Source organism: Perca fluviatilis, chromosome 19, assembly GCF_010015445.1.
Source record: "Perca fluviatilis chromosome 19, GENO_Pfluv_1.0, whole genome shotgun sequence".
NCBI classification, from domain to species: Eukaryota; Metazoa; Chordata; class Actinopteri; order Perciformes; family Percidae; genus Perca; species Perca fluviatilis.
The window spans coordinates 14,616,585-14,639,377 of NC_053130.1; the positions used below are offsets into that span (position 1 = coordinate 14,616,585).

General features: G+C 43.5%; 1 protein-coding gene across 5 annotated transcripts in view; it reads right to left on the reverse strand.

The window, feature by feature from the left end:
- LOC120548287 (transcription factor COE3) overlaps positions 1–22,793 on the reverse strand; it is a 67,347-nt gene that overhangs the window by 13,269 nt on the left and 31,285 nt on the right. For 3 of the 5 annotated variants that reach the window (XM_039784421.1, XM_039784425.1, XM_039784423.1), the window contains exons 7-10: positions 14,620–14,701; positions 12,432–12,549; positions 7,675–7,808; positions 7,389–7,515 (exon numbers count right to left, since the gene is read on the reverse strand). In XM_039784421.1, the coding sequence (XP_039640355.1) occupies positions 7,389–7,515; positions 7,675–7,808; positions 12,432–12,549; positions 14,620–14,701 (461 nt within the window). The remainder of the gene's footprint in view (positions 1–7,388; positions 7,516–7,674; positions 7,809–12,431; positions 12,550–14,619; positions 14,702–22,793) is intronic. The other 2 variants (XM_039784424.1, XM_039784422.1) reach the window with 1 other exon arrangement.

Sequence of the window (22,793 nt, forward strand, 5' to 3'; positions counted from 1 at the left end):
TTTGGGTAAACATATGCTGCAATTCAAACTGTCAGCACTGGTTTGCTCAGGGATAATTTGTATTGATCTCCTGGCTTCTTCCCCATTTTGCTTACTGACCTCATGGATAATTAGAGAAAAAGAGACACGGGGAGGTAAGGCAGGGCTTGCATTTGAATACTTTGCAGGAGAGATGAAGAGCACATGTGAAGGGGTACCAAGGGAACATTATGGACTAATAGAATTTTCATTTTCTCTCATTTTCGGTTTAGATTTAGACAGGTTGCATGCTTTGTTCAATTACAACGCTTATATCTGTTTTCCCTACTTACGGTACATATGCAAAGATATAATTGTTTGTAGCTTTGTTTCCGTGGTTTTATTTCAGAGATGATTTAACAAAAGTAATGAGACAACAAAGTGACAGCAAATGTTTCAAATTTAACGGCTGATAACTATTGGAAAGAACATGGTAACTGATTTCTTGACAAAGAAAGAGACTTGCTCCTTCCACATGGATGTTTGAGAGACGGTGTTTATGAATATTTCAGTTATTTTCTCAGTCTAGAGAGTAAATGATCATGTTTCAGAATATGAAGAAATGGAATGCATGACTCGGTGTGCAGCTGTGACCGTATCATTTCCAATTTTGAATATCACGCATGCGCACAAGCGTTCATGGCAGGGCTTCAGTAGAATTCCTCTGCCTGGAATGTGCACTTCCCAATCTTATTTTGATCTGACACCTTAATCTGCCCGTCCTTTCATGCTACTAAAACACATTTTCTCTGAGAAATCCTTTAGCCGCCCCAGCTAGCTACTTCACTTAAAATGTAGAGTGGATGGCGTGTACATGGCATCTGAGTGTGGTCTGCTGCTCCTTCTCCATGTTCTCTAGAAATAGGACATGAGTAACCGCTCTACAGGAACAGTGTAACATGGCCGACGTTGGCAGCCAGAAGTGCTTACATGGCAATACACTACTGTGTGCCCTCAGTCTATATGGAAGTGGATTGAACACATGTATTGACTTACAGTATCTGGGTATAGACATGGGGAAATGTTTGAGCAAAGCAGTAAATTTAAGGGAAATTGTTCCTTGTTAAGTCTATGAGCCTGAATGGAAGCTTGCACAGAGTACTAGCATTCCTGCCAGCCATTACAGCTTATTACGATAACTCTATCTTTCCAGGAGATAAAAACCTAGCCTTGTTGCCATTTGCCAGCTATTACTTTCGCTAATTATACTTAACTGCTTCGAGCTTATCTCCACTCCTCCTACACCATTGAGCAGTTATTTTTTTTCTTTCCCCTTAACACAAATTAGAGGTGGAGTGGGAGTTGGAAAGGGAGAGACAGATAAACAGCACAGGCAGAAGTTCATTCAAGTGTTATTGCATTTGTGACTTGTCAAACAGTCTAACTGAAGCCTTCTAGGCACCTGCGGTCTGTTAGATGGATGCAGTTCAGAACAGCATCAACACACATAATGACCTTGCCTCGCTGGTGTTCAGCAGAGTCTACTGGAGACATTTAAAGAGTGAATATCTTCTCAGTGTTACTGTAAGGAGTTAAAATTGAATACTGTGCAAACAAAGGAGGTAGAAGGCAGAAGTCATGCTGCTGCTCCACAATAGATATGTTCCAGTGTTGAGAGAATAGAAAACACGCATGCAGATGTAGGGACCATCTTTAAAAAACCAAACCAAGCCAAATCGGAATTTTCACAGCAAACTCACGCAAAGCAAACCTCATCTGTTTAACCACTGACCATATCATCTCCATCCACTGCAGCCAGTTACCACTGAGTGATTCCATCTCCAGCAGTCTCAAGATGAACAGGAAATTAAAATTTCAAAGATCTGCAGTTAGGATAAATCAATGGAGACAGATCAATGTTCATTGAAATTTCATGAACTTTGAGCCAATACAGATGAAAAAAACTAGACAGTTACAGTCTCCAGCAGATATTGCTCCTGCAACAGATAAAATGTAATTAACACGGTTAAAAGGGAGCAATGTTACAGATTGCACATCCATAATTTCATACTCCCTTCATATTGGCTGTATTATTAGAAAGGGCCAAAGACACCTGTTCAATCCGCTTAGATGACATTTAAAGTATGTGTGCCACTTCTCTAAGGACGTCGGCGGACTTTCACACATTACCGGCCAACAGAAATCAAATGGGTTCCCTTCACAGCTGATTGCAAGCGCAAATTAATATTGTAAAATGAAGATCAATACATGGACGGGGCACAGATCGATGACAGCTAAATTACGGCCGCGTTTTCCCCCTCATTCGAGATGAGTTGTGTTTTCCTCTCAAAGTCAATACCGTGCTGCCTCCCTCATTCATTTCTCAATAAACTTGCCGATGAATTTCAATCAAAATGCAGCTGTGGAGGAGGAGGGGGGTGTGGAGTTCTTTTAAAGCCCGTTGGGTGTGGATCATACTGAAAATGGGGCAAGAAGAGGAGGTAGAGAAAGGAGGAGGAGGAGGAGGGGAAAGATCCTCGTCTATCAAGAGCCCCCACCCTGCCTCCTCCGTCTATCTTTCCTGTGGCAGAGGACTGATGCTGTGACTTACTGAGGACAATCCATTTTAAGAGCCATTACAAAACAGACCTCTAACGATACTGTGGGACAAAAAGTGGGTCCAATTAAAATTAAATCAATGAATACGATCCTTACTGGGAGAGAGAAAAAAAACACACAGCCATACTTTCATTTTTCTCTTGAAAGATACCCACAATACATTTCACAGAGAGGTGTAATGGGGGAAATACATGCTCAACTGCAAGTACTTATTTCAATCAATTTCCGGGAGCTGGATTTCACAGGTCACTTGCTGATAACACGCTGTGGAATAATGCCACAGTGTGCTTCTCAAAGCCTACCTGACAAGCTGCCTGACAGTGGGGGAGTGTAAGCACGTGTCACGTCAGCCCTCTAATTGGACACAAGGACCTTCCTCCGTGGAACCTTGTCGCGCTCCACACAAGCTCACAAGGCCTTCAAACCAGGCCCATCTAACTTGGCAACGAGTGTCTGCTCTACTCCTGTGGAGCTGGTGCTAAATACCAGAGTTGTAATGAGACAGGCAGGTATGGGGATATGGCTAGTGGATAACATGCTTTGACACATGCTAAAACTGTTGTGCCAACTGGTTACAACCCACTTGACTGTGGCGATGACATTTATAAATGCCTATTCCATCCTTACTCGCAGCAGTTCATACCGCAGGGTGAATTTAAAAAAAAAAAGAAGAATCTGCAGATAAATTTAAAATTGTCTCAAATTTGAAATGCTGTGTGTAGCAGATTTAGGAATTTAAAATATACAATGCTTATATGAAGTATTTGGTGTGTGTTTGCAAGTCCTCTTCTAAAGCTGTAAATCTGTTTACATACCTCTTTGAATGCCTTTGATTATAGCATATCTTTGCTGTAGGCCAGACCCCATCACTGACCAACAACCAACTGAGTACCAAACCCAACCCTGCAGGACAGGAAATGAAAAGGAAGCTCTCCATCTGATCAGCTTCTGAGTCTGGGACTTCAAAGTAAAGGCAGGGCTGGGAGGAGACGTAAGGATAGGCCCGATTCGCAGGCCGAACAGCACAGGGCCCTATCTGATGTGTTGATAAAGACGTCTGTGTTTGTTTATTTAATTTTTTCGGCGGGAGAGGAGGTTCCAAGACTGCATAACATTTTGTTCCTCCCTCTAGAAGACTGGAACAGGAAGTAAGTTTAATTTTGGATATGCAAACTGGATATCACTATTTATATCTCTAATTTGCAACGCTACAAGGTTGTTGGTTTAGTTTGGGTGGATCCATTGTACATGCACATAAAGGTGGTTTTTAACAACCATAAAGTAACTAATTGTAGTTGAAGCTTTACGTCAGAGAGACCTTACTTCTGCACTATAAACATTTTCCTTTTCCATCCCTTACAGGGCTGACATTTCTTGATCTCCACCAGTATTGAGTGAAGCACACATGACCCCTTTGTCCTTATGTTGATGAATGACTGCCTCATACCCATTTTGTCAGATTTTGGTGCAGTGGAGTCGATAGCGTCACCTTGACGAGGAAAGTTTGTGATCCATCAGCCCTCAAGGCTGTCTGCCCTCAACTAAGGCCTGGCAAGAGCAGCTCACTGTATGGGGCATCTACTCCATCCAAAATCCTTCATCCACTGCGCTGCGATCTTGTGAGGTCGAACGACTGGCTCTTATTACTGCCGCTTTACAGTGAGGAGGAAAAAAAAAAGAAAAAAACACTTGACTTGTACTAATAGCTGAGAAGCCATGCTGGTCACCAAAGGTCTGAAGACGAAGCACCCTGTCAGTGCCCAGCTTGGGAAATTAGCAAATAATGTTCCCTTCCCCCTGACAAATGTGTGACAGCTCGCCTTCGCCAATCATTCTCTCCTAACGTTATGATGCATGTCCTGGATCCCCACTGGAGGATACAGGCGAAGTTTACTGACCCTCAATTTACCCATGACAAATGGGGTCCCGGTAAATGTGCATTTTCTGGGGCGCGGAAGGGGTTCATTTTAAGCAATCCTGGTTATGTGGATGTCACTGATTAGGATAAATAGTGGCTGAGTGTGTTAGGACTGCTTGCAGAACCATATTACCAAGGGCCTGCATCGTTGCCCCTTGAGGGGAGCTCTCGTGGAAACTTGGCCAAGATAGAAAACCAAAAGCTCTGATGCAATTAGGAGCTTAAATTGGACGAATTGTATGGTCAAAGTTTTTATTTATGATTTACTCTTTCATACAGCACTGTAACCATGCAGTAAAAAGGTTAAGGTGCTGCAAATGAGGCTGAAAATGGAGATTTTTTGTTTAAGAAATCACCTGATCAAACCAGTGTACTGTTTGCAGTGCTTAATAAAGTGTTAAGTATAACAAAGTATTGACCTCAGGTACAGCCAGGAGTTTCTCCTTTTGATTTTCTACAACCTTGCTGACAGTTGAACCAATGGATAACCAATACATGGATTAGACAGAGGACAAGCTAGCAAGCTCCAAGGGACATTTTGTTACAAGGTACAAGCTAGAGACTGTAAAATAACCAAAGTGTCTTTCCTTTAAAAGTATGCCAATTAAAGTACAGATATAAGCTCCTTGAAGCAGTCAGTGAACCACAACCTACTAAAGTTTTATATAGTATGTCTGTTTGTCTCATTAGTGTTTTAAACATTCAATAGTCAATGCCAACAGGATTATTTGACATACATTACAGGGTGCTCTCTTTCTGAGAATGGATTGTGAGTTTTGGAGCTGTTCCAGGGTACTAACCCGAGTGAGGACGTGTCCCTCTGCTGTTCGAATTGGCTGCAGTCTCCTCTGTGTTGACTCTTGGTAATTTGTGATAATTTCTTAAATTGAGCGAGTTAAATCTCCACAATTAGGGTGGTGGTGCAAGAAGAGTCAACATGAAAAAAAAAAAGTTCTAAAAAGGCACTCCTCTCAAGCCGTGCTCTCGAGTCATGCTTGAAGCCATATGCCTTGATAACTAGACCTTTGATATGCACATGTTGCTCTCCTATATGACACAGGAACATTCTGGCCCTTTTAGACAGCACATGCTCTTTTCACTCTAGTAATTTGCTATTGTAACTCTAGGTCATTTCAAACCTATTTGTTCATGTAGTGCCACTTTTTTTTTCAAGTGCTGTAACACAGAAGGAAAAGCGATGGTTTAAAAGCTGTTTTGCTCTTAAATACATGATCCACTCTCTTGCGCTCAATGCATCAGCCCATTCACGTTTTAATGTCTAAAAGAAGTAGCTAACATCCTTTCACCTAGCAATTACAGTACATATGGAATCAGTGGTACCTAATTGTAGTGTTATGCATTCTGCTCTCTTTAACAGTTTCATTCTCTCAAGCGTCAACCCTTGTACAATCAGGGTGAGCCACACAGGGAATAGCAGAGCAGAGGAGCCGGACCTGTCTATTCGTGACTTTCTCTTTTAATTCAGCGCACTAATCAATTGTACCACCATTGCCTCCAGGGGTAATTGTATCTTTATACTAACTGGAAGTGAGTAGGAACCCACGGAAGACAGAGAGGAAGAATGGGGGGGGGCGAAAAATCAACAAAGATAGAGAGAAGGGGACATGTTTCCCCAGTAAAACCTGATGGTAATCATCCCAATCCGCTTAGCCTCTGTGACTAATGGGGTCTGTTCTTAAGGGACCTGGCACTTTCACCAGGGTGCTATAGAAGCCATTAATGTCTTAACTTATACACCTTCTCAGGGCTGTGCAGTAACACATGTACACACAGACACACACTCGTGCGCGCACACACTTTTTTCCCTCTCCCTCGCTCTCACACTCTCATACAAACAGACCCACATACACACATACACTTACGCAACCACACTACACTCCTGTTTCATTATCCTGGTGCCTTGTTGGCCTCTGCTCCGCTCCTGCTAGGGAGGTTAAATGCAGGAGAGCTAGGCCAGACTGCACGGTTGGAGGAGAAGGGGACGGATGGCTGGGGGTGGTAGCGGTGGTGGTAGTGGAGCAAGAGAGGGGGGACTTGATGAGAAACAGCTGCCCCAGTATGGAGGGGTCTGGATGGAGGTTTCAGAGGGGGGGGGGGATGGGGGCAGCCCCCACTTTGCAATTCTGCTGCGCTCAAGGCCAGGGTTGTGCTGGAGGCGTGGGGGTGCGGGGGAAGTGAGAGTGCTTTGACGCGCCCCCTGTTTCATTCTGCCCATCAGAGTTAGAACAGACAGAGGCTTCCAGGTCAGACAGGCTCTGACCCCTGCAACCTCTGTCTCCTCACCAATGATGACAGATAAGACCACCACTTCCTTCTGTTAGCCAAGATAATCAGATCCCTTACTTATAGTGTGACACACACACCCTTTCTCTCTCACATACACGTCTCTCTCGTCTCTTTGCACACTTTCTCTCCCATGAATTCATATTGAACACACACGCGAATAACTTCAGACACACTCTTAACCTGGATACTGCTTTTCTAATCTGATTCCTAAAATATGAAACCACATTTTGCTTTACAAAATCAGCAAATTAGCAGAAAGCATTATCTGTCTCTCAATAGGGCAGATAAAGAGAATTGGCAGAATGAGATATCCTGACAGCTTGAGTTTAACAGAGCTTGGCAGCGCCCTTGTATGATGGGAGGTTAGAGGGGGATCCAATTGCACTTGTAGGAGCCCCTCCACAAAACACCTTTTCGCTAGCAGTGCAGATCTCACACTTTTAACATTCAGCAAGCAGGGCCCTGGTTAGTTCATTATTAGCGCATAGACTTGGGGATAAGGGCTCCATCCAGACAGATGGAGGAGAAGGAGGGGGGCACAAGAGAAGCCTGTAGAAGGACAGAGGAAGAGAAGGTTTTAACTCACCAGTATAGACAAATCTCCCAGGGGCACCTTTGCAGAACTGCTTGGACTTGTAGGACAGCGTGACTTCCACAACACCGGGGATGTGCCGAGGTGGAGTCTGGACGCGGATGGCGTGGGGAGTTATCAGCTGGATTACAGGGGAAAAGAAAATAAATAATGAGCCCTCTGTAATAACAAACTAGAGAGTCAGTACTGTTACACTACTGGCGTGAAAGTGAATTAAAACTAGCTGAATTTATAATACTATTACTGAAGTTTAGTCAACTCTATAAACTCTACATCATACCTCACTCCATACTAGCATGGTGCCGAACACGACTTGTAGGCCATCAAAGAAGTTGTCCCCTATGATGATGACAGTGGCTCCTCCAGTGGTCCATCCCTCACTTGGGCTGATAGCCTTGATGCACGGGGTGGCTGCTTATCCAAGACAAAGAGAAGAGCAAATTCAGCACCTAAGCTTTAACATTCGGGCCCATGTCTCTCTCCAGACAGACACATTACTGCATCACCTCCATGTCTCTCTCACAAAGACATATCATGGAAATTGCCCCTGGAAAAAAAATGATGGATTTGTTCTTTAAGGCATGAGAATCAAAATCATTTATCAGCGCGCTGGAGTGGTGTAGTTAAGCAGACCCTTCAAATGGTCCACTTCACAAAGGCTAAACGCCGGGCTCGCCAGGAAAATGATTTGATGGAGCAAATTATGTGTCAGGGCAAATGTAGCTATCAGAATTGATTAAGCATGCACCCGCATGTACAGTAAAATTTCAAAGTTGAACACATCTTAAATGAGTCAAGAATACGGGCTGTTAAAGTGGAAATGACAAGCTAAAGCTTTGCTGGTTCATGTTATTTCATTACCTTTGTTCTGCATATGCAGTACAGTGAAGGCACACTGAGTGTAGCTTCAGGTTTCATAACGTGAAATGCACTCATGAATTATTCAGATTGAGGTTTTTTTTCTTTCTTTTTGTGATCGATTCAATCCATTTCATATTGTTTATTACAATGCTTTTCATCTGGCATGACTTCTGCTACGTAGCTCTGCCATTCATCAACAGTCTGGGTTGTTATTATAATCTAATTTGAGTGATCTGGTGCCTCACATTCACTGTCATTTGATGCATTACCTTAATATGGTGTTCAGCACAACACCGTGTTTACAACAGAAATAGCATGACAGCTAGCCATAAAATAGCAATATCAAATTTAATCTATTTCCATCAATATCTTTTAATACACTATGAATTGTGCATGTTTTTCCTCCCCTTCAAAATGTGAGCAACTATTTCAGCAAGTTCCTTTTTTCTTTAGAAGCTCAGTTCTAAACCTCTATTATCCTTTCCATCCAGTAAGTAAATCACAGTCGGCCATTGTTGTATGGATCACCTCCGACAAGACATCTCCCTTTGTTTGCCTTGCTGTTGGGTCTGTTCAGGTCATGTTTGCTCTCTCTCCCTGCCCATAAAGTGCACACACACAAATTGGTACTACAGGGAATCTGACTTTAACAGGCGCTGTTGACTTCATGCTAATCACCGTCGTACAGATTTTCATTTGTGAGGCCTGGAGGAGTGACATTTGCTTTCCTTAATTGCGAAGCGGAGCGTCTGAAAGAGGACCAACCCTCTATGGGCATGCTGGGCCCCCTCTAAGGGCCTGACCTTCATCAGTGCGGACGATTACAGCAAATAATTCACCCTTCAAAATTACTGTAAACAAATTGACTTTGGGGATGAGAAAGGGGGGGGCAGGAAGGAGGAGGAGGCAAGAAAGGGCCTGATGGTGACGGTGACTGTTGGGGGGCAGCTGCAGCCTGAGACCTACGACAGGCATACGCAATCACACACACACACACGCACACACACACACACACACACACACGCACACACAGACACACACACAGGCACAAGCACAGACGCACCACCTCGGAAATCCCAGTGCCCCCTCCCACACACAGAAGGACCCATGGAGAGGCAGAGACTGAGGCCCTAAGCCTTCCACCCTTCTGCCTAAAAATTTGCATATGTCTCAATGCACAGACAGAGAGGGGAGCATGTGCTGAATGGGGACCGTGGCGAAGTGGATTACACAGTCAGCGCAGGCGATCTGATGACAGACACGCACAATGCCCCCTCAGCAGATGATAGGCATCATGACGAGTGGACGGATGAGGATGCAAAGAGCCAGCCTGCCGGTCTGAGTGCTGCATCACTAAGTCTTTGCAAACGTTGGGCTACAGTAGAGGAACTTTACTTGATTTGAAGTCAATTTAGTTTTGTGCTGAATTGTTACCCTGCCATTTTGAATTTATTTAAAGATCCACTTTGCTGTGAAATGACCTCAGGCCGCCGATCTGTGATCCGTCCTAATCTTTTTCCTCAGTGGATAGGGTTAGCCGCAGTGGACGTCAAAACCGATCCGAGATCTGAGCAGAGGAGGTCCCAGCTCTAGTATTGTGACACTCAAACAGGTCTGATGTGGCCCCGCGAAGCCGTCCTTTGTTCTGCCTGCTGAAATGTGTTGTAATTGTGCTGTGGGATGTCCAGATGGTCGGTTGATAGTGCAGCTGATGGGATTATACCTTTTACCTCTCCCTGGGCCATCTGTTCCCTTTGACTCTTTCTCTCTCGCTCTTTCTCTCTCTTCCTCAGCATCTCACTCATTCTCAACCTCTCTCTCTCATACTCTCTCCTTCTTTCTCCTTTCCTTTTCCCCCCTTCCTTCTTTTATCCCTCTCTTTCTTCCTCTTAGGCCCAGCAGTCTGGATTCACTTGTCTTTATTGCATAAACCCTAACAGCATTACAGCCACTTGGCATGCAAATGAGGCAGGCGCTGCAGGCTCTATGCTGAGTCTCCTATATTGTCTGGGGCTCTATAATGGTGGAACTGAGCTAAGGAACGTGTGTGTGTGTGTGTGTGAGAGAGAGAGAGAGAGAGAAAGAGTCTGTGTGTGTCGGTGCTGCACTGTTCGTGTGTGTCTGCATGTGTGGGGGGTGATGCTGTGTGTGAAAGACTCGGCTATTTGTGACCATGTTTATGCACCTTTGAGCCTGAATCTATACATGTTTGAGTGACAGTCAGCCACAAAGCACATTCGTGTCTGAATGCATAATATGCTTGTTGTGTGACAGTACACACAAGTGAACAAAAATGTCACATGGTAAGATTCAGTCTGTCATCCACAGGCTATCCCCTTTCTGTGCCAATAGGGGGCAGCACCTCTTGATCAACGAGTAAGTCGGTACAAGTGCAGTGTGAGCTGATAGGAAGGATGCCTCTGTTTCAACCACATATCTGAGGCTTCTCGCCCAGTGAACTCCCGAGGAAGAATGTGTTGCTAATTTAAAGCATGCTGTCTGTCTGCCTGCTAGTTGTCAAAGCACTATGGAGGACATGGCTAAAATTACATTTTATGACCGGGTCGCCTTTTCTCACATCTCTGTTTGTTAAAGGTGTCTCAAACAAAGCCAGCAATCGTTGTTGATGCATGTTAAATTAGTTTGTTATGGGGGGGAGGAGGGGAAAAAAAAAAAAAAAAAAAAAAAAAAAAAAAAAGAGGGGGGAAAAGAGAGGGAAAAAAAAAAAAATTATTAGACAAAGACATGTTCAACTGGGCGGTTGACAATAGCTTTTTTTCTTGTTTTACGGGGCGTCACTCTGCTGCTTTGAAGAGTGTGGTGAAGAGAGGAAGAAAGGGATGGGTAGAGGTAACCTGTAAAGAACACAAGCACACAAGCACACACACACATACACAGACACACAAAACAGAGAATCCCATGGGACAGGGGGAACATGGAGGCGAGGGCTCAACCTCTTTAATTGCTCCCCTCATTAAGAAACTGGTTGCTAGGCGATCCACACCTATCGTGTCATAAACGTGAAACACACAAACAGAACGTCAGCGAACATAATGACTTTGGTGCTCCGGGCAGGACTTTAATTATTTGATTTTGTTCTCCAGTAGAGGAGTCATTAATAAAGACAAAAACAAATAGATTAGCTTTTTCCCCCACTAGGACTGAAGAGCACTGAGATATATTAATTTTTTTTTTTTTTTTTTTTTTTTTATTAGTCGTTGTTGTATTAAACATTACATTTGCTTTTGGTGATAGAACCATTAATGCCCATTAATGTGTAGAGAAGCTTGTTTTAGTCAGTGGTGTATATAAACTGTTTGCCCAGCCATAATAGGCTCTTGAAATCTGAATATAAGCAATTTGGCCCAAGTCAGTTCTCTGCTTTTTTTTTCTCCTTTCAATCTTTCAGCTGTGTGTGCTCCCATCTGCGAGTGGAGGCCATGAGGGTCATAAGGTTATGTTTAGTGCATTTTACTTTTTGAATTTCCCATGGTTTGGTGGTCCTTCTTTTTTCTCTTTTGGCTGAGCAGGCAATCAGTCTATCATATGGAATCAGTTGGAAGAAAAACAGTAAGTTCTGTTTTTCTCATAGGCCGCCCCCCAACTCCACACACACGCATGCACACACACGCGCACACACACACACACACACACACACACACACACACACACACACTATCAACCCACCCTTTCTTCCCCCCCTCCCTTCTCTCTTTCTCCTTCCTCCCCCTGTTTCAGCTCACTCACAGCTAAATCTGCAGAACCCAATGACAGGAAATTGACCTCACAGCCAAATTCTTAAGCAATTTGATCATGTTTCACATAGGCTTTTAGGACAAATGTAGGTGCATTAGGAGACTGGAAGTAGTATAACATTTTAAAATCGTGAATTAGCCTGAGTGTTATCCTCATCATTAGTGATATCGACATAATGAATACACACAGTAATGCATATTATTTCCAGTCAAGATGATAGGTATGATGGAGCAAAAAAAGCAACTTAAAAAGTTAAAAATTAAAGTGATGGAGGAACAAATGACTCTAAGCAACTAGAAGCAACTAGGTGTGTGATTTGTAAAATGGGTTGATGTCTGAAAGAAACTAGGAGGAAAAAGGAGTGTAGCAAATTATAAGATGTAAAAATGTGCCTACCATTCTCCAGATAAGGAGGCGTACCTTCTGAAGGGTCGAGTCTGCGAGCCCTTCGCCCATGCTTGGAATTGTTGTGTACGAACATGTTGTCAGAGACAGCCAAGACATGGCCGTCCACATTGACGGTCGTCGATACGACAACCTGCAACAAGAGTGAAGGTGAAACATGCAATTTAATACATTGTAAGATAAATAAAAAAAATGAAGACTGAGAAACATTAATGCTCTGGGGTACAGGGAATGCATGAATGCTTAGAAACAGCTGTGTCCAGGTACATGCCTGTGTGTTATTGATTACTATTGTCAAACCTCTTGAAGTGGTTATTCTCTTTGGACATATCACATTACAGTTACCCTGCTTTACAGCCATTTTGTTTTTGCTTTTTAGTGTCTTGCATTTGTGTTCAGCTAATTGACTTTTCAATCACTAAAATACCATTTCCGTTTACTGTCATCATAGCTGAAGCTCAGAATTATTGATCAGCTTGTCCATCTATTTGAGGATGGAAGGCCTCCCTTTTAAAATATTACTGGAGTCATTAGCAACTGAACCGTACTCCATCCCATCACTCAACAAACATTTTACTAGGATCGGATTCCAAGCCACACTCTATATTTCATAATGCTTATTTTTGTTGTTGTTTTTTTGGCTACCACATCTTCCAAACATTGAGCCGCATGTGAATGGCCAAAGTGTTTCTGAGCCGGAAACAGAGAGCCCCTCTCAGGTTTGCTTCGCCGGTAAGTGACCTCGGTGTAGCAGTGGAATTTAAGGGGGCGCTTTTTTTTGGTTGGTTAGGGAAGGGTGGGGGTGTAAGGGGGAAGAGGGGGAGAGAAGGGGAAGTGAAAGAGCTCCATTCTTGTGAGCAGGTTCAGAGCTGGGCCAAGCTGAGGATGATGGATTGGGCCCTCTCTGGCCTCCAGCTGGTTTTGGGGGGTAATAAGTGGAGTGGAAGGCATGCAGAATACACAACTTTGGCCAGAGAAACACCTATGGTGGAGCATCTGGGAAATCTATTTGGGGAAAATGGCATACTAACTGTTGGACTGAAGACAGGGGATGATCATCAGCAAAAAAAAAATCTAAAATGTTGTTTTAGATTCGATGTACATGTTTTAGTTTCACAAAAAAGAAACTTAGTTCTTGCATTCCTTTTGACACACAGGAATGAGAGGTAAAAGCCCTTGGTGGCTGTCATGCATCAGTCCACATTCACCCTGAGGGAAGATTCGAGGAGGCAGGGGAGGTCTGATGGTGGTGACATCAGGAGGGGACACCCTGTCTTGTCTGTTTCATGTCTGGGCTTCCTCCTGGAGGATACTGGCTTGTGTGTCTATCACAGAACAGTGCTGCCAGTGACGGACACCCTCCTGTAGTTTGTCGCTATCCTGATAGGACAAATCACACTAAACTCTTACTCTCTCACCTTGACCTAGTGGGCTACTTGTGGTGAAAGTGTCTGGGCAGAATGGATGGATGGTTGGATACATGGATCAGCAGGGGGGGGAGGGGTCAATCATTTCAAGGTTCAACTACTTGACACATTAGAAGCGAGAGGGTTAAAGAAGCAGTTGAAGAGCTCAACGGTCATGTCCTTTTAGTGTAAATCGCAGCATTTTGTCAGCCCGCAATAATGATGATTTTCAGATGGCTTAAGATGGTTTTCATTGGCTATACAGTGAACTGCATATGTGTGAGTTTAAGTGTATGCATATGTGGGTATGAATGAGAGAGGGACGTAGAGAAAGCAAACATATGCGCTCCTAGCTTATATGAACATCCATCCAAGTGTGTGTGTGTGTGTGCGTGCGCGCGCATTCTTGCACATATGTGTGTATAAGAAGGTATGTGTTTCCGCTGCCAGACAGATCCTGAGTTAACACTGTTGTTACATGTGGTTGGATCGTCTTCCCCTCTGTGCTGAGGCTCAGAAATCTGTCAGGAACACAATTGATGGCACTCTTAAATCCTATATCCTTATTTGTGTCAGATGGTATTCCCTAATAAATATTCTGTCCAGATAGCACAGGACACAAAATCCCTCACTCTCTCTTTCCCTGGGTTTTGCCTCCTTCAGTGCCAATAATAGAAATGTATTCAAATTGACTTTGTGTAGTGTAGCTGTGCATTGTCTGCAAAAAGAGAGACAGACAGTGAGAGACAAACAGAAATAGACAAAGGATGATGTGTGAAATTTTAGACTTCAGTCACCTGGAATCTGCGCATATCTCGTGGATTCCCTGCATTCTTCAGACAGTTCTGATTGCACTTGAGGAAGAACTTTAGGAAGAATCTGAAAGAGAGCACAAAACAAAAGCAAACAAATATTTATTACACCTTTCAAATGATAAATTTGTGAAATATTTAAGTAACACTTCCCCATTCGATCCATTCATCAGAAACATTCAGGACGTTGCACTATTTCAGTTTGAAAAGTTGCAGTGTTCGTCGTTCCCTCGAAATCAAAAGCATCAGTCTCTTTGTCATCTCATCTCCTCACCTGAGTTCAGGGGTCTTTCCCTACACCCATCTGCCACTAACATACAGGAAGTCACTTGATATTCCACCCACCTCTTTAATCCCAGGACACCCCCTGTGCAATTAAAGTACTCCTGTTCAATAGGGAAGCAAATGAGGCCCACCTGTGACCAGGTCTTGTTTGAAGAGCATCAGGGATAAAGGACCTAACAAGGTGGGAGCGCGCCACAAAACTTATAGTCCTGTCAGGCAATTAGGCGGACACTCCTGGGACCACCGTATGCCACACACACAGACACACAACGCATACACACACCCATGCACTTGTGGGTGGGTGAGGCAATTATGCCACAAATTACAACCTGGCTAATCGTCTCTGAACAAATGTCACGTCTGAGTGAGATCTGGGCTTGGTTAGTTTGCTCTCCTTCTCTCAGGTCTTGCAAAATGTATTGATAAAGCCTCGTAGTGAGAGCTGTATATCAGATGTGGCCACACACACACATAAAATAGTTAAAAAGAGTAAGATTAACAACCGGGCCAATAAGAAAAATTGTCTCACATGTAGCCTATTGTGTAAAATATTACACAACCACACAGAATAAACAATGAAATTGACTTGTTTTTGTAAATTCTCCCCAAATAATCATGACTGATTGTGCCTCTGCTTTCTCCAATTCATTATAAATACCATGGCGAGATATTTATTTTTCATCACATTGCCCTAGCGTTACTATATGCAATACTGTGGTTTCCATTGTAATACAACCTTGGCTCACAGAATCACAGCGGCTCATTGGATTACCATAGATTGCACCATAGATTGCATGGCCATTTCATTCCGCTAAATACAGTGGCTTGTGTGGCCTGTGAGGACACTTTCACAACACTTAAGACTTCTCCTTTACCCAGTGGGATCCTGGCCAGGCCATAAATCAGAGTCTGAAATGACCCTTCTAACCCTGGCCACATTAACACATGCACTGGTCATTTAGAAGCGTTCTTCGATAGACTCCTATACCTTGTGCTTAACTGAGGGCCCAGGAGGGAGAGGAGAGGAGAGGTGAGAAAATATTTTCACTCCACATTCAAGGAGCTTTGGCTTGGACATCAATAAAAGACGTTTTAACCCATGCCAGAATGCTGATTGCCTGTCGGTGTGTGGTGAGGCCATAAAAAACCTGACTTGTCATTAGTGCATTTCGCTTGATTGTGTTCACTGTGTTTTCGGGTTGCATCTGTTGGCTGATCATCAAAATGACCATTATGTACTCTAATTCCCTGACCCTGTTTTTATTTCCCCATAGAGTCATAATGTAGAGCAGCAGACATCTGCGGAAAGCAGAGCTGAAATACGACTTTTATTTGTCTGTCGCCTCTCATACAGATTGGGTAAGGCCAGTGTGTTTGTGCACGTGCGTATGTGTGTGTGCGTGAGAATGTGCACGTACATGCATCACCCGTTGGTAGACAATTTATGTCAGAGCAAGAGATAGAATACATTTCCTCAGCAATGCATTGACTTCATAAAAGAAACACATTACTTTCAGAGTTAGTCTTGTCTCTTTTCTTGGATACTTTAATGCTTTTACATACTGTTTCTACTACAGCGAAACCAAAAGTTAAGAAACAATAAACACAAGAAATTGAGTGCCCACGCTATCATAAAGTGGCTCCTTTATGTTTACTGTTATGAAGGCAATTAAGCACAATTTCTCAGCTAAAAAGATAAGCTTAATTTTCATAGTCCACAGCAGTGGCAGTGCTATAGCATCCATTACATTTGAGTTGGTTAAGATTCTCCATGAGCACAGTGCAAATTGGTCCTTGGTGAGAAGGAGAGCAATTAAGACAAGGCCCCTCTCTCTCTCTTTTACTTCTTAAATATCTACAGAAGTTTGTGCTGGTGTTTTGGCACGCACGGAGACAAAAGAAGGTTGTTTAATTGTTTTTTAATGGGATATCAAGTCGTCGCTGCCATTAGATGTTGGCAATGGAGGGCAAAGGGGGATAGAGAGAAAGAATGAACTGCAATTAGGTTTGATTAAAGCTATCCTTCTCAATAATCAGCTGTTCTGACAGGACAGGGGGACCCTGGTGGCCGCTGAGATGGAGGAAGGTGTTGAGTGATATTAAGGCCAATGAAGGGGATATTAACATGGCTAATTAAAGCTCTTCCAAAGCCGGGAGAGGAGGCTCTCAGTGGACCGCACTGGATGAAATAATCGGCCAAGGCAGCTATCAGTTGGAGGAGAGAGAGAAAGGGAGTGCGGGAAGGGGTGGGGTGTAGTCCATCTGAGGGAAGGGGGGAGTAGAGGGAGGGATAGTGGGAGGCGTAAAGGAAAACTATGAAGTGTGAAGAAAGACAAAGAGGAAGACATCGACAGGCATATAGAGAATGACTTCCAGGGCAGCCACGGAAGCTCATTTTGACATCAACCCTCTCTGTCTGCATGCCTGAAGCCTGCCAGTATAACTAAGACCTGACATCAGCTTTTATCTCCGACAGCTCGTCATACAGGTCCACAAATCAACGTTAAAACAATCCTGCTCATGCCTTGGTCTAAGGCAATTAATACGATTCTCCTGTAGTACCTCCATGCTCGCCCGCTGCCGAAGCTACTAATCATGCCATAATGATTTCTCTCCCTCTGGTCAAAGGGGAAATAGATTGTCTCTTTAGTAATGCAGCAGGCTCGGTGCCTTCCACTCCCTGGCTTCACAGACCCGGTAATTGAGGAGAAAAAGGCCGACTTTGGCACTTTGACTGATTTGAGGGCTGCTAGACCCTCTTATCTTTACTCTGATCATTTTAGGCTGACACTCAAAGGAAGACCCATCGCCCTAATTCTAGCTCACCCTCTACCATCATCAAACAGAGAAGGGAAGAGAGAAAAAAGAAGAGAGAGGGGGAAAAACAAACAGGCGAGGTGAGGAAGGCCTTCTCTCATTTAAATGGCCAACTTAATTGCAGGGTTGATGTCACTCATGCATAAATGTCCATCCCTTTGATTTGAGTGAAGAGGGCAAATAAGGATAATGTTGTATTATTAAGAAGGCTTAATCGACAGAGGAGGGTAGCTCTCCTGTCAATTTCATTATATTTTTTATCCATTCATTTTCAGATTTGTATAATTTTTTATGACTTGTGAGAAACGTTGAGGCTGAGCTATTTGAAATTCTTTTCATTCGCTGGTTTCTTAAATTACAAACAAGAGAGTTTCTTTTTTTCTCTTCAATAGTACACCTTATTGTACAAAAGAGCTTCCCCTTATTTGTTTAGGCCGTTACACAATACACTGACAGATGGCCACAGTATCTGTAAGAGTCAGACTACAATCTGCTGACACCAGATCTCTACGCTGAGATAGTAGTACACGGGTCAATAGCGTATCGGATTTCCAAAACGCCAGGGTCTTAATGTCAAGCCTCCTGCCTTCCCTACCTACTGGTCCAGTTATTAGGCACTCCACTGAACTGCATTCAGATCCCTGTTGTGACAAGGCGGAGCAGGTAAAACGAGAAATAGAGACACTTATAGATCTTAATCTTCTTGAGCACTTATTTATGCAACTGAGTGGTCGTGGCTATATATGCCAGTTAAGTCCCTGGGAGGCCGAGCCGAGCTGCGTGGCCATTTCTGTCGTGTTCTGGTTCGCCGCTGTCTTCTCTCGTCAAGCAGAGCTGTTTTTCTCGCCTTAGCTGAAGTAAACCACAGCACATTAACAATATTTGCTCTACCCCTGTACAAGCGCCGAGGGACCAGACCCACAGATCCTATCACTTCTTTATCAGGGAACAAGTGCCTCACTATCCAACCTTATTGGGTTTGGGAGATTAACCCCTTCCACTCATGGGCTCTGCCCATCTCCTCCGAGAGCAGCAAGGCAGATGTCACTGTGATTATTATTGTTCGACATCAAATATCCCAACTACACGTCTCTGAGAATTTATTGGGTATTTCCAAGGCCTTTTTTTGTTTTTATTTCTTTATTTCTTTCAGCTGTTATTGTCTGTTCATTTTGTTGTTTCATATTTCATATTTTTGTTGGTGGTGTGTGTGTTGCAGGGGTGTCACAAATAATTTATGTGCTTCCTCTGCACCCTAAGATGTAGCTGTGTCCTTCCATTCATCCCTCTTTACCCTCTCCTCCACCATCCCCCTTTCTCTCTAATGGGCAGAGTGGCATTGACATTATTTCACTTGAGGATCCCTCACTCTGTCAATCCCTCTTCATTTACTCCATGGCTACAGGACTCATTATGGTAGCTCATCCTGCTTCTCTCTCTCTCTCTCTCGTACTCTCATTTTCCTCACCTCCTGTCTCGCTTGCTCTCTAGCTCCCTCTCTCTCTCTCTGGGCACTGTTAGTTTCTTACTTAAGAGAATCGCTCGTCTTCACAAATGGTTTCACGTCAAACCCACTCCTAGCAAGCTCCCACTGATTCCTTTCAGGCTTTGGCACAGGTTTACTGTTACAGATTAGACGAACACTCGGAGCTCCTGCTAACTATCCATCACTTGCTAACAGTGGACTAAGGCTGTGTGCTTTATGCAGCTTTTAGCTCCAGCCCGCCACATACTGCATGTTTAGCCCCAAGCTTTCTCTCTGCCTCACCCATCCCCTCACATCAAGATACTGCTGAGGCTGTGTACTGTTGCACGCTGCTCTTTGTTTTACTCTGAATACGCCTTTTCTCTACCAGGACTTTGAACACAATATAATAAGACACAAAACATAAATAATTCTGCGTTTTGTCTTGCGCGGGCCTGTTGTAAAAACGAATCAAACACTGGTTGCCGCTATACAACCAACATCATCTACATCCAAACTGGAATTCATAAATATTATTGAATCATCACCGGCACCATAAAAACAGTGTGGTGATGATGATTACTACTATGACAGTCTCAAAGATGTCGGTCGTGAGGTTGTTGACATTACGAAAATAATCACGTACATCAACAATACAGTGCTCGGGAATATTTACTCTGCTCACCAGCTGGACAGCAGAGAGGTGTCTCCAGGTTATTATTGCGCAGGAGGAGAAATATGGTGCTTTGATTACTGGTCATCATTGGAGCTCGGGGCCTTAAGGAAATACCAGTCAGCACCTCCCTGCGCTAGTGAGATGTAAGATAAGCATATGTTGAAGTAACTCGCCAGGGTGAATAGTAGTATTTAGGGTGTTGGACGTGGGGTTCTGGAAGGCCCCAGAGCCGCCCTACAATGAGAGCCATACAGTGCTGTCTCTCTCCTGTGGCACCTTGGAGTGATCAGACCCAGGCAAGACGCAGAGGAACGCAGTTGTACAGGCAATGCCAGCAGGGGGGCTTTGACCGTTTACCGACAGCCATGCTGGATCCAGCAGGCCAGTGGGGGCTTATTTATGTGTGTATGTGTGTGTGTGTGTGTGTGTGTGTGTGTGTGTGTGTGTGTGTGTGTGTTATATATAGGTCGGCGAGTCAGTGGTTTTGCTGTCTGTCCATGCATGCTCAAATGTATGCCAGTGTATTTCTACATCATATTATTACTAATGTATAATACATACATCTAAAGTGGCTGTCAGGACTGGTCAGTCATCATAAAACATGAGGCAGCCACTCTGACATCGCTGCCACATTAACGTGTTCTCAGAAGGCAAAAAAAAACACCCACTGTGGACTGTCATGTAGGCAGGGGGGGATAGAGGCAAAAAGACAGAGAGTGGGTCGGTGCTTAAAGCTAACAGGTAACCTTTCTGTGCACCTAGGACAAAGGCAGGGGGAAAAAGAAAATGTCAAATTAAGAGAGGCCAGGCAGAGAGACGTGGCTGCCATATTTGTGTGAAAGCCCAGTGCTGTTGGCAGCAGAGATGGCTGCTTTCTGATTCATCTGGGGCCGTATGGCAAAGCTTTGTCAGTCTGTGCGAGGTATAAATAATTCAGGGTGAGAGATGGCAATTACAGGGCCCTGCACAACCAAAATGAATATTTTATAAGGACTAAAACTGCCCTGGAATGAATCACACACATGGAGTCACACACACACACACACACACACACACACACACACACACACACACACACACACACAAGCATAAGTGAATGTGTGCACACACGTAAGCACAGATGCACCTAACCACACACACACACACACACACACACACACATACACAAAGGTAGCACATATGAACCCTTAGCTGTATTGTATTGTTGACAATATAACAATTTTATTATATAAACTCCTGCATTGTGGGTTAATAATTTTTAATATGCTTGCATGTGTGATTTTCCACAAAATGTAGTTAAAGTTGAAGGATCGTGTTACATTTGTTGTTCTGTTGGGGGGAAAAAATTATTTTCCGCCGCAAACAAATATACCTGTTTAAGATTGTAGTAAACTATTCAGTAGCCCATTTGAAATACATTAGCTGAAAATAAAAATAAAAGCAAGTGTTGTCAATATGAAGAAAACATCTATACAAAAAGCAGTCTCCAGAGACTCAGAGCCTTTACTTTTGACCCTGTAAATATGGTCTTTGTGTGTGAGCAAGGGGGGGGGGCAAAATGCTAATGGGAAAAGATTAAACCCAAAAGCCGCCTAGAGCATTTACCTCTAAAGGGTTTTGTCTGTCAGGTTTCCTGCAAAACTCTGTCTTTATAATTCTGAGACAAAAAATAACATTGTTCCCTAGTCCTGAGGATGCAGTGGCTTGGTTGAATGGCCATTGTGTGGGCCTAGCTAATGATACCTTAGCTTTTGTGAGAGGGAGGCCAGGTAGGTCTGTGACATCAGCGCCACACAAGTGCTTCTCTGTCCGGATGTTTAGGGAAGGATTTCGTCCATGGTGGGAAAAGGGTATAGAGAATAAACAGGTCCTGTTTTTGTACCTGCATGTTGAACCCCTCTGCCTAAGACAGGGGTATCCTGAGAAACAAAAAGCTTTTTGGACTTTAAACCATTACCATTACTTTTATCTAATGGTGTGAATATAATATATGTACATCAATTTCTGGAAGGAATTGCTTCAGCAGAGAATGATGTAATTCCAGGGGTGTCTTTTTTTCCTCTTTTTATTTCAGTGGGAGTGTGGGCGTATTATTTGTCAGTCCAAAGGGAAGATGGCAACCCTCTGAGGAAGGAGAGACCCCAAGCATGAAGACACCGATCACATGTGTTGGAAAAGTGACAGCAAGGCAAATGCTAAGAGAAAGCTGCTTCCTTACCGAACCACACACTGTTAGCGATAGCTGTTGTGAAGGCAGCTGACAAACCCGTAGCGTGGCATGTCTCGCCCCGTTTGTGAGTTTTCAAAGAATGTGATTTGCAAATAACATGAGTCTCTGGGCATAGACTGGGCATGTAAGTACGGTGAATAAAGCCCCCCTGCTCTGCTGAGGGAAACCCTTACTTGTCAGCTCAGTTCTTTGTCAGGAACCTGACAGATAAATAGGCAGTGTTTTGCCGCTCGCTCCTCCTGCCTTATGTACACAGAGGCATGTGTCTGCTTCCACATACAGGTTGACTTGCTTTAGGGGAGGAATTTGTTAAAAGATACCCCACCGCTTCTCAGGGCAATGACTGAAAATATTGTGGGCCACTTCAGACAGCCTCAAATAACAAACAATGGGGGTTGATGTGTAACCAGATAAAACACAGATCGAATAGCTGGGTCTAAGCACCACTACAGGGCTTATTTTTCATGCAAATTACTACTAATGAGCTTCCTGAAATCTGACTAATTATATCAAAGTGATTTCTTTAATTAGTTTGTAATAATTCCTCGCATAAACATCATAGTAAACAGATTAAGCTATATAAAAATATCAATTTGTCACACTTTATACGAGATGCTGTGCTAATCTTGCTTCTCCAAAATGCCAGCGCAAACATTTATTAAATAATGAAATATGTACTTAGAGAA